Source organism: Columba livia, chromosome 5 (assembly GCF_036013475.1).
Source record: "Columba livia isolate bColLiv1 breed racing homer chromosome 5, bColLiv1.pat.W.v2, whole genome shotgun sequence".
Classification (NCBI taxonomy): Eukaryota; Metazoa; Chordata; class Aves; order Columbiformes; family Columbidae; genus Columba; species Columba livia.
Window position 1 is genome coordinate 36,046,755 of NC_088606.1, and position 12,541 is coordinate 36,059,295.

Consider the following 12,541-nt stretch of genomic DNA (forward strand, 5'->3'; position numbering starts at 1 on the left):
TTGGTTTAAAAGGAAGTTGTTTGGGTTTACCTCCACCTGTTTGAGAAGAAGGGTATTCCTTGTGAGTAGGTAAAAGTGAGGCCAGTTCAGAAGGAAAAAAAACCCAGCATCTACATTTCACGTTGAGGGATGACAAAATTCCCAAGCAAGGAGATAAGGTTACTGCTAGGGAATAGCTAATTTCAAAACTAGTCTTCCCCAGTGCAGGATTGAATAGAAAACCCCACTAGCTTGACAGAAATTATGTGAATGGGCCAACCACTGTGTGGTCTTGTGATATGTGAAGCGACCTGGCTGCTGGCTCCAGGAAATGCAGTTGTACTGGAAGTGTTCATACTGGGAATGTGACATAGCAAGTGCTGTGCTTGTTGTGATCTTAGGGAAAGCAAACCCTTCTGGATACTCTCACTGCATCCAGGCACCATTTTGGTTTCTCTGGACTGGCAAACCTCCATGGATGTTCCAGATAAAAATGAGTATCTAAAACCTCCTGCCTGTGAATGCTGCCAATTGCAGGTGGAGATTTCTTGCAAACAGAGTCTAAACTCATGAGGTTGTTCTTTCCAGAAATGGTATCTAAATGTTCTGAATCTCTAGAGTGCTTCCTTATATTATAAGGACTTTTTTAGTCTTCAAAACAGAGGTAGTGAAATTCTCTAATAAAAGTATTATAATGAGGATCAGGTTCTGTTATAGATTTAGAAAAAGGCTGTTAGTGCTGGTCAGCTACTGAGAGTCACCCCTACATAAAAGAAGGGTTGACAAAGTTTTTCTTCAACAAAATATTGAAATATTGAAGGTGGAACTTTTTGCCATCTGCCTGACCAAAAGCTACTGTGCTGTCTTCAGTGTTGCTGTCAACATCAACATACATACTGTCATTAACAGTGGATTATTCCAATGGAAAAGATGCTTTCACTAGAACACCTTTCTGATAGCCCTCTGGCAAAGGAAGAATCTGAAGTTTGTTCTTTATGGTCTTGTCCTAACCAAATAGGTATGGTCTCAAATATGTTTTAAAGTCAACACCACCAAATGAAGAGTTTAACTTAAGGCCACTGTGCAAAACTATAGCTGTGTGCTCCATTGCCTTCAGGAATTTTTTCTATAACCCCCTAGGCAGGGAGTGTCTGTGAAGATAATTAAAAGCTCTCAGTAATAAATAGTGAACAATTTTAGTGAGATTTAAGGAGCAAGAGATTTTTTTTTTATTTTTCTACATTTTACTTTTCTATACTTTTTACAAATATCTTTTGTAATCCTTTTTTACTTGTTGGATACTAGCTGAAAACCAGACAGCAGACATACATATCAGCCAAAGGCAGACAAGTGTCTGCAGCTTTCCTTTCAGTTGCAAGAGAGGCTGATACTTTTGAATCCTCCCTATTAAAATGTTCTCTATGTCTTGAGATAGTATTACCTTAGCTAAGGTAGTAAGAATTCTATTTAAACTTTCAGTTTCATGCTTGGGGAGTCAGTTCTGCAGAGTTAGTTACTTTAGCTCATAGAATAGAAATAATGAGCCTCCAATTGTGGAGTGATTTTGTACTTTGCAGTAAGTTTTGAAAGAATCATTTGGTACTGTTGACTTAGCCAAGAATCCTCCCCACCTGATACCAGGACTCTGTTTTATCAAGTCTTCTGCTGTTCCCCTCACACTCATATGCCACATCCATATATTGACAACAAAATGCATCCGCAGTTGTTTCAGTGAAAGGGAAAATCTGAATATGTAAGTTAGTTTGATAATAAGTATGATATTATTTCATTATGTGATGAAGCTACTAAGAGAACGTTGCCCATATGGATATTTCAGTATATATCTTTTGGACTACTATGATTGATTTGATGTAATACTGTGGCACTTGAACAAATACAAGAGTCTTACCAGAGAGATCAGTTTTGGTGTTTTCGTTAGCATGTTTAGAGAAAAGATTGATAAGCCGTCAGTGTCTGTTTTATGGTTTACTGAAGTTAAACCATAGATTATGTGTGTTTGTGTGTGCTCCTGTATATGTGCCATTTATTTTGTGTGTATTATATGTATCTAGACAGCGACTAAGAGAACGATTTTATATGCCTGCAGTACCTATAGATGTAGTAAAAGTACTGGCAAACAGTACTTTTCAGAAGGGAAAATTTAAAACTTGTAATTTTTTTTCTTTGAAGGTATCACTGTGACATAGTTCTTCCTTCCCATATTTCACAGTTTGGCTTTATATTCCTTTTTTTCTATTTCTTCCTGTTTACACATTTTACACTGAGTAAATTTTACTGCATTTTACTGGGAATGTCACTTGCTGCTTGCCATAAGCATTGTCTGGATTTTGAGAGAGCTAATAGGGAGCACAGCTGAGTATCACTATTGCTGTAACAGGTCAGGTTTTTTAACAAGCATGGAAATTTTGTCAGTCATATATACAGAGCTAGGGTGCAAGCGTGAAAATTGTTTTAGAGTAGTATTTGCAAAGACAAACTTAAGTAAATATTCCTATATTTCATTTCAGCATATGAATCACTCAGTGGTGTTTAGGTAAGAAAATAGCTTGTCCAGCCACTTCAGAGCCCAGGACCATGATACACATAAATATGTTCCAACAGAAAATATGAAAGGATGGGGAAGCACGGGGAATGTCTGTGGGTGGGTGGCTGCAGAGTAATTAGGAGCATTTTTAAAATGCCTTTGTATATTAGTCATATGTGAAGTTGCATTTTGAACTGGTCACTCAGGTCTCAGCTTAGAAACCAATATTTTACTTCTTTTTGGAGCATTTTAACAATGTCTGGGATTGTCATTGTCTCTGTTCTCATAAATTGTATATAGGACTCAATATTCAAAATGAAAAACAAGTCCAAAACACATAGATAAAATCTGCAATTAAAATCCTAGAAGCAAGCAACAAGGGAAAAGAAAAAACCTGGAAAATGTGATATAGCCAAAGTTATGGCTGGCTAGAAGCCAAGATTTTCTCTGTGTCCTTAGCACATAAAAACCAAGCTGCTTGAAAAGCACACATATCTGGGTGGAAATGGAAGATATTCCATCTCCAGAACCACTCCAAACACAAGAAGCAAATGCAAAACCAAAAAAAGGAAGAAGCCTTCTGATGTTGTTCTTACTGTTGTGTCTTACATCTTTGTCTCAGTCACAGAATCACTTGCTAAAAATTGCAAACACAAATGGCCAGTTAAAACTGGTATTCCCATGTACTTTTGAGTGTTGTCTCATACAACAAGACCAAGTTAAAAAGGTTTCTAATTTCATTTCCTTTTCTTATAGTCTATGAAATTATTTGGTTCTTTGGAAACCAGTGATAAAAAGAGTCACTTCTTTAATCTGTAGAACCCTAGTAACTTAATTTATTGGGATATTTTTGTGTCTGGTTATTTCATTTGTGTTGTTCTTTGTATCTACTGTTTATTTAAAGCTGTAAAGTTTAGCCCTGGCAAAATCTGTTATGGCGCGAGCCTCTGTTTTAGAAAGCCATCTTCTCTTTTGACAGTTTTCCTTCTATGACTCTCTTACTAAACTTCCTAAAGAACTTTGATCATGTATGTAATGGATTCAGTTTCCTCTGTTTTTACCTTTGTTTACATGAGTGCATTTTCCCCTTCTCTGGATTCTTTTTCCTGTATTCTAATTCCTTTATCATTTTTCTTAGAGACGTGTATAACATTAGCTGCTGCCAGCTGCATTTTGATTTATGAACCTGTGATTTCACTATGGAGAAAGAACTTCTCCTTAGGAGAAAAGTTTAGGAAATTCACATTATCTACTTTAAAAATGTATTGGAATACTTATAAAATCAGCAGCATATGAGAGCTTTTCTGCATTAGAAAACATTAGTTTCTCATTTACATAGCTCTCTTTTTTGACATAGTGTTTGACATAGAGCTCTTAAGTGACAGGTAAACCCATTAAAAATCACCCTTGCTGTTTTGACAGCATTGCTGTATGATATCCTTAAAATAAAGGCCTAGAAAGAGTCCCTTCATATTTCAAAGGGATACTAAGATCTCATTCAAGGATTTAGTCTGCTTGAATTTTATGTTTGCCATTCAAAAAGAGGTTTAAATCTTTTGTACTTGTGTGGGTTGCATGTAATTACAGTATTATAATTCAGTTTGGAGTGGAGGGAAAAAAACAGGGAAACTGCTCTAACTCTCGAATTTCTCATGCAGTATCAACTTGACACGTATGATCATATGAGTTAGAATATGAGTTATAGGCAGAATTCAGCCACTGAATTCTGGCCTCTCCCTGCACCAGTTCAGTGTCCAGCTTGGGGACAATCAAATATACTGTGAACAGAATTAGTAGTAGTAGTATCATTTTACAAAAGACTGCAAGAAAAGGCTTGTTAGAGAAAAGGCCTTAAATCAAATGTCACAATACTATTTTTTGCTAAAATAACTTCAGTTCTAGATCTGCTCAAAGGACGATGGTGTTATAAAGTGTGATCATAGCCCAATGAATCCAGAGACACTGGGTAATGGTTTGAAGGGGATTCAGATATGGAGGTCCTCTCTCTTATTGTGCCCTGTCAAGAATATTCTTCTTTTCAGGCAGAACTGTTTACTGTCAGTCACAACTTTTTATTATCATTAGGGCAAACTTCAGATTAGTTGTTGTGTGTGACAAGTCATCTCATCTAATACATGTATTCAGAAAACATGAAGAAACATCTGAGCCAAAACAGAGGTAAAAAAAAACACTTGTGAAAAGGGGATCCTTGCACGTCCAGGGGATCTACTGTACCAGTAGGAAACTACATAGTGTGACAGGTAATAAAATTTCATGCTGTAGAGGTGAAGGGTGCAAAGCTAATGCACAATAGTGTGTCATTCTGACAATTGTCCTCAACACGAGCATGAGCTTCTTCCTGAATTAGCGTTGATAGAATCACAGTGCAGTAGTAGAACATGACACTTAAACAGCAAATAATAAAGAGGATAGAACACTATGAAAATCCTCCTATGTTTGGAAACACAAGGAATCTGTAGCTGTATCTGTTGGAGGGAAATAAAAACTACTGTAAGTCTATTATTGAGGCATATGTTAACATTTAAAAAAATACTTGGAGACATAAGTTCTGCTTACAAGAGAGCTTCAGGAGCCAAAATGTCATTCATTTAAATTACTTTCAGCCTCCTTAATATCAGCATCATATATAGCAATTTGGGTTCCTAAGTCACTGAGAAAGTATTGAGGCTTGAAATTTTATCATTTATACCCTAGAAGAAAATAATTAAAACTAATGGAGGCTGTAGATACAGAAAGATGTAAGAACTGGTGAATGTTGAAGATGGGTCAGTGTGTCAGTGATAAGAATCACTTATAAAACTGGTTATTAGTATATTATTAATACAGCCAAGTACAAATTGATATCCATAGGACTAAAGAATGTAAGGATGAAGGATTATATCCTGAGAAGTAAAGATTTAGGTGAAGATTTAAGAATCATACCAAGCAATCTGCTAAATACAAGTTCTAGCATATATATAAAGAGCTAAGTCTCTTGTAAAAGTAGAAGGTTATTTTTGACCTTACCTTTGTATTCCTTGGACAAGAAGAAAATAGTATATTGTACAGAATTCAGAGGAGAACCATTAAATTTTTAAGTGGATAAAAGAGGGACCATATACTCCAACAGTATCAGAACTCAGGCTGTTTAGTTCAACAAAGGTATTCTTACAAGGTGAGTTGATTACTTTCCAATAATACCCAGCCACGTGGAGAATAAACTTTGGATAAAGTTTCTATTTCAGCAGCAATGGCTAGATATTAAAGTTAGACTAATTCAGACTGTAGATAAAGCATAATTTTGACAGTAAATAATTAGGAAACTATATAAAATGCTTTGATGGATATTCATTTCAAAGCAAGATTGAATCTTTATTTAAATGTGTTCTACAGTTCAAACAGAATCATGTTCAGGGACATTCCCAGGCTATATTAAATACCGAATCAGACAAAAGTATTAAAATTATTTCTCCTTGTCACAAAGTTCTTAATTCTTACTTCAGAGAATTAAATTAATTTTCATATTACACTAAAGGACAATATGTAGTAGAAGCATAAACTCGAAAGACCAGTACCAGCAGAAATAACACAGCATCAGTGATCTCTAAAGACAAAATGCCAGTCAGAGCTTTGGCTATTTTAGTATGTGATGCTCAAATGAATTTAAAACTTTCTAGAAATTTTGACAAGATGCTTTTGATTTCCTTACCGCTGTGTAATTCATTGTGCTGTTCAGAAACATCTGTAGTTTCAGTCTGCCTTCTTGGAGAAGAACATTGTGAGGGTGAATGTACTCTTAGAGTTCAGCACCCTGTTGGAAAAAGTTCTCAATTTTTGAGACTGCTGTCTGTAATGTTGATGAGTAGACTAGAAACTGGGATCACTTATAAAATCTGAAGTCTTTTTTTATGTCACTTCCTGACACAGTGACCCTCTTTTGAGAAACAAAGACTGACTTGGCTCTTTGGCAAAGAAGAACAAATGAGGGACTTGAAGCCATTTTAGGAAATGGCAACCTTGGGAAAACTGTCAGAAAGAAGTGGACATCCAGATTTCTAACCTGAATAGTTTTAATGTATTTCCATGACTTCCAAACAACATTAATATGCTTCTGTGATGACCTGTGAGGAGAAACCAGGTGTGGATTTACAAGGTGATAAGGAGGATTTTAGATTTCATGTTAGCAGTGTCGGTGTGTAACAAGCTCACAAGAGCGCAGGCGAACTGGTCCAGTCTTCTCCTCCCATTCTGCAGTCAGAGGGGATCTGTGTGTGCCCAGAAGTGATTGCCTGCAGCTGCCATGGGCAGGATCAACTGAGGGAGTTCAACTTTGTTGTTGTTAACAGTCCAGCCAGCTGGAAAGAGGGAAGGGCTCAAGAGTTGCACAGTGACTGTTCATGACCTGGTCCATTTCAATCTTGAACATATTTGATTTTTTTAAAAGAGTTGTTTATAAATCTTCACATCAAAAGAACATTTTTTACACTTTACATTTAAGACAATAAAAACATAGACTTCAGCTTATTTCATATTTCTGTTACTAAGGACACTATATAAAAATTATTTCTTCCCAGCAAAACTGACTTGGAGGAAGTATATGTAAAAAGAAATGCTGTCTTCATAAAATAGGAATTCATAGCATAACGTTAATTGTTTTAAATAATGTCCTGATAGCAGTAACTTGCTCGCTTTTGGACAATTTTTCTAATCCTGCCTGTTATAGCAGGGTAACTGGGTATGAAGCTTCTCATGAATGAAGTGGCATCTTTATTGACTATGGAGATAGAAAATTAGGATAAATACCACCCTTTCCCCATTGCAGTCAAGAAGGTGACATTTAATATGCCTTTGAGACCAGTTTCCCAAATAAGCTAGAAAGTGTGAGTAAAAATGTTTCAATGGAGCCCTTCTCCAAATTTATTCCCATTATCTGTGGGGAAGGCACCTTCCAAAATGTCGTGGTGCCTGACACTTCATTTTGCTTTGTCTGGAAGACAAGAGTACAGAGGTTTCTCCATAGACTCTTCAAGGAAAGATGAGCCCCACATTGCTGGCATGCCCAGCTAAGCCTGAATCCTTCCATAGCTTGACTCTTCATCCTTGCGAGAAGCCTGCCCAACTAGAACAGAAAGGTGTTCCCGTGCAATCCCTTTCTCTCCCATTGCCTGGCCTTGCAGAGAAGCAGCGTTTTCCATTATGATTTTGAATATTCTGAGCCACCAAGGGAGACACAGCTGGGCACAGAACTTCCCTTCCACCCCAGGAGCCCCTCTCCTTCCCTGGCTCTTTATTACACCCCTTCTGCTTCCTTTACCCTCAGGAAGCCAGATGTTTTTAAAGAAGAAGAGACACAGAGCTTCCAGAACACTGCGGAGACAGGCCTACCAGATGGGTGAGCACCGTTTTTAAAACACTTGGGATGTTGAGGCACATGCATGCTCACAGGCAGGCGTGACCAGGTGTCTGTCAGTACAGAGCCTGGAGCACAGATTCTACCTATGGTTGCCATACAGAAGCAAATGGTGTTTTATGCTGTTCATTAAATAACACTGCCTTGTCAGATAAGTTCTTATGCATCAGTGCACTGTAGACGTACACAACGCTGATAAAACTAAAATTCTGTTAACACCAAGAACACCAGTCAGTAGCAGCAAACATCGTTAGCCATCAAGGCTTTTCCCTTTTAAAAAATAGAGCAAATTAGGAAGAAACGTTCTATCACAGACAGACCAAAGGGGCAGGAGTGATAACAGAGGAAGAGTAAACCACCCAGCATTTTCTCCAGTAAAAAACAGAAAAATTAGTTGCTATAGTTCAATTCTTGGAGGAATTTAAAAGAGGCAGAAAAGTAATGAAAAGCGTCTTGAAGGCTAGTACCTGAAAACTTCAGTCACCTGAGATTCCTCACTGATGTTAATGGACCTATTGGAGGATCGAGTTATTGCTTAAAATTTACTTTGCAGACAAGAAAAACAAGTGTCTGTACTCATTACTAATTGATCTGCCATATCCTTAGCCTTCAAAAGACTTGTTCCTGTTTAGCAATTGATTGTTGATGCTGAAGCCATGTTGTCATAAATCTAGGTTTTCCTCATTAAATGACTAAAGAGATCAACCCACTAGAATCTTGCATTGTGCTCTACACATCCCAGAAAACTTAACTGCTGTTAGCTTACAAGAACCTGCAGTTTTAAAAACATTTTAGATTAATATGCAGAATCTACCAGCAGGTGATAAACTTGGAATACCTCATACAAGTCTGTTCATATAGCATTGCTGACAGCCTGAATCTAGATGACACATTCAATGAGCATTTGGGCTCTTCTAAGCAGTGCTGGACAAACATCAACAGAAAAAGCCCCTAGCATAAATCCTTGCTACCCAAAGCATGAGCAGTGAGAAGAAGCTTCTGCTTCCAGAGCAGGAGAAAATGCAACAGGCATTTTCTTACGCTAAAAGCATCTTTGTGCTTGAAGGAATATAGTACAGCATTGTAGAGACAAATGAGGTTCTAGTTCCTTCCATTGACTGAGACCTGTCAAAAAATTGACTTGCTGGTCTCAAACAGGGTAAGTTTCTGTTCCTTCACCTATTTCTAATTAACTGTAGTTTACTCTTCTTGGAGTGTTTTAGTATTGTGTTTTAGTAAACAAAAAATCAGTGTCATATTTGATTTGACATTTTCTAAAAAAATAACTATTAGTTTTCAGTCGTGACTGACAACAGGGGACTTTAAAAGGCTTTTTTATATTGTCTCTGACTCGTGGCTTCCAAGTCATTTTTCTTCTGGAGACAGGGGTTATTCGAAGTGATGAAGTGATGATAATGTAAAAGGTGGAGCTTTACAGATAAAACCTTAATTTTGAAGCATTGCCTTTAGGGACTGCATTTCTGCCAGTTGTAGAGACGTCCATACTATAGTTCAACAGCAATTACACCAGTTTACAGGGGAATTAATTGACTTAAAACTCACTTGAAATTTATTTAAATTTACTTCAAATTGAAGCTAAAGCAAAATCAAAAGGTAAGAAATTCTGTGATAACAATACCATGTCACCATGTGTCAGATTTTGTAATACTATTTGTTTTCTATAAGCAACTGGCACTAATTACTCTTCAGACCCACTGTCATCTTTGCTGATCAACAGTGTGTTTGCCATTGATTATTGTCTTGGGCGGTGTAGTCTTCAGTCATATTATTTCAACACAGCTACAACTGTTGAATATTTTCCACTCCAAAAGTGAAAACTTTTCAGTGAATCCATATAACTTCACTTCCTTCATAACAAGGAAGATGAAATAGAAGCCATTAGCTTTACCAGTAAAATCCCATTCAACTTCTTTGGGAAAACTGATGGATTTTTTGTAAGTATTGGGATAAAGTTCATTGTCCTCAGCTAGTAAAATAGCTGAGAATAATTTATTAATTAATGGAAACAAGCTGTTCTCAGACTTCTTACATTCAGTGGACACACACTAGCCTGGATTTAGAGCAGATATAGTACCCACAGGTTAGTACAATGGCACAGCACCTAAGACAATTGTTATCAAAGCTTTGGTCCTATTCTTTCAGCGTTGCTGAAAGAAAATCACTACAATTCACAAGCAAATGCTTGCAGATGAACATACGCAAGCAGCAGAGGAGAATGCATTACAGGACCCAACCATCAAGAATGTAATACCTTCATGTAGGACTGTGCTCCATAGTACATAAGCACCTGGCTTCTACAACATGGGACCTTTTCCTCTTGCACTCCCATAGGTATCTGTTTTTCTGACCTCTCTGGTCTTTTGTCATTCTGGCATATGTATGGGTGGGAGTCTTCCGAAACACTTCGTGAGAACAATGGAGTAAAATATGTTATCACCCAAATACAGAGAAAAAGTTGAAGGCATTAGGCAGATCTCATGCTAACTTCAGCAACAGAGTGGAAGACCTCTAATCAAAGTCTCTCTGAGTTCATAAATATAACATGAAAAAATACTCTGCAAAACAGGATTCTTATTTGCAGCAGCATCAATGAAAGAAGCAGCAAAAAGTAACAAAGACAAATTCTTTTATGTTGCTATCAGATAGACAAAGCTTACATAGTTGTGTTGAACAAGCCAAAAGCTACTGTAATTATTCCAGCTTTCCTCATGAGCTGGCCTGTATTCTTAGGGAAAACATATCGCATCTGTTCAAAGTGATCCAGGGAAATACCACAGAAGGTAGAAGAAACATTATGAGAACATGATGAAATGCACTGGAGAATTTTGAAACAAACACAGTTTCAGAAGAGTGCCCATATGTTCCTACAGACATCATCAAAATCAGATCTTCTGCTTTAGAACACCATCCTAGTCAAAACACAGGATTCCTATGGCATTCAAATATTCATTTATTGAATTACATTCATTGAAATACATTCAATATTGCATTCTACAGAAGCCTGGTTTTAGTTGGCTAAACCAGATATGGCATCTGTTCACTATTCTGCATCCTGCTAGTTACTGATATGCAAAATATTCCTCTTGGCCATGAGGTGAAAAGTAGGTGACAGACTTTGTCTTTTATGCCTAGATGCATTTATCTACTCGTTTTGAAATCTGTCACCTCAACTGAAAGAGCGCAAGAAGAAAAATGAGAGTTAATCATAAAGGATCAAATCCATGTCCTATCTTTCCTCAAACAGAAATGTCATTGAGCTTGATGAGATCTCTGCCCGAATACAATAAGTACAGTCTTTTATGGTATTGATGAAAGTTTTACTTTGGTAAATTCTTGTTTTGGAGGTGGTTGTTTTTGGTTTTTTTTCCTGATATAGAACTAGAGGCTTGATTGGAATATTTGCATACAAGGGGAATTTCTAGCAGGTCCTTGTACCTTAGGTCTTTTCTTCTTCTGGGAGATCTGTTTAGCGGAAAAGAGACCTCATAAGATGCAAAACTAGCACAAACCACTGTTGCCAGTTTGTGTAGGCATGGCCAGCATGTGCTAGACTCAGGGTACATACAGACAGCACGTAGCCTTTTGAAGTCACAGTAACTGCTGTGGTTTAGAGGAGCAGCCGGTCTGCTTTGGTCTTTAGTGTGATTAGTGTAGGGTCACTCCCAGCACTTGAGTTTTCATTATGTGTCCGGGAATCGGTAGCTCCTCTGAATCTGTGAGAAATCACGTCTGACGGAGTAGTTGTTTCAGCATATAACTGAAATACTTGAGATGCTTTCAAATAAATTAAAACAATAGGCAAGAAAGGTTACCCAGCGCTGCTTTTGTACTCACAATAGACACTTCTGCATGCATCTGGTGCATTATGCTGCATGCATATCTTTCTGTATCTGTGTCCAAGTTATCTGTAAAGCACTCAGGTTTCAGGTTCTGACTGTGGTGGTTTGCATGCATGAATTTTGCAAGTACAGGTTTCCAGAAGACCTGGGTTTATAAAAGCCTGAACTGATACGTAGAAAAGTACAGCAATCGCAAGTGTTTCTATTAGTCACCCAACAGTAATAGCTGTATATAGCAGTGAACAACAGGACTGGAAATGACTGTCAGGTAATGTGGTTAATTTGAATGAATGAGGCTGCTGTGGCAAAGAACTTGGTGGAAATGGTCCTGGAAATTATTAGTGAACAATGGGTTTTGTACTGTGACAACGGCTTGATAAGTCTGTCCTAACAAAATGTTCCACTTTGATTTTACAGGGATCACACATTTTACTGCAGAGTGGTAGGTGATGCAGATCACCATTTTTTGTTACTTGTTTCCTAAATTAAATTATTAAACTGAGTGGTTTAATTGCATGTATCAAACTGCTGGTGTTAGGGGTTGTATCACAGAAAGGGCTAACAGATTTATAATTAATGATAGTGAAGCACAACAATAGGATCAACAGAAGTGAATTAACATACACTGATTTCTATTTGAAAGAAAAAAATTACACTGTAATTTAGGGTACTTCCAAACAGCACTTCAAATATAGAGAATTCTTTGGTCTTGACTGTACTTTAGCTATTTCTTTTGAGAGAGATAAA

At 37.3% G+C, this 12,541-nt stretch overlaps 1 protein-coding gene across 50 annotated transcripts in view; it reads left to right on the forward strand.

Annotated features, from left to right (window-relative positions):
* Positions 1-12,541, forward strand: part of GPHN (gephyrin) — a 295,661-nt gene that overhangs the window by 268,027 nt on the left and 15,093 nt on the right. For 26 of the 50 annotated variants that reach the window (XM_065064293.1, XM_065064297.1, XM_065064308.1 and 23 more), the window contains one exon: positions 7,845-7,916. The exons of the other annotated variants lie outside the window; for them this stretch is intronic. In XM_065064293.1, coding sequence (XP_064920365.1) covers positions 7,845-7,916 — 72 coding nt within the window. The remainder of the gene's footprint in view (positions 1-7,844; positions 7,917-12,541) is intronic. 50 annotated transcript variants of the gene reach the window in all.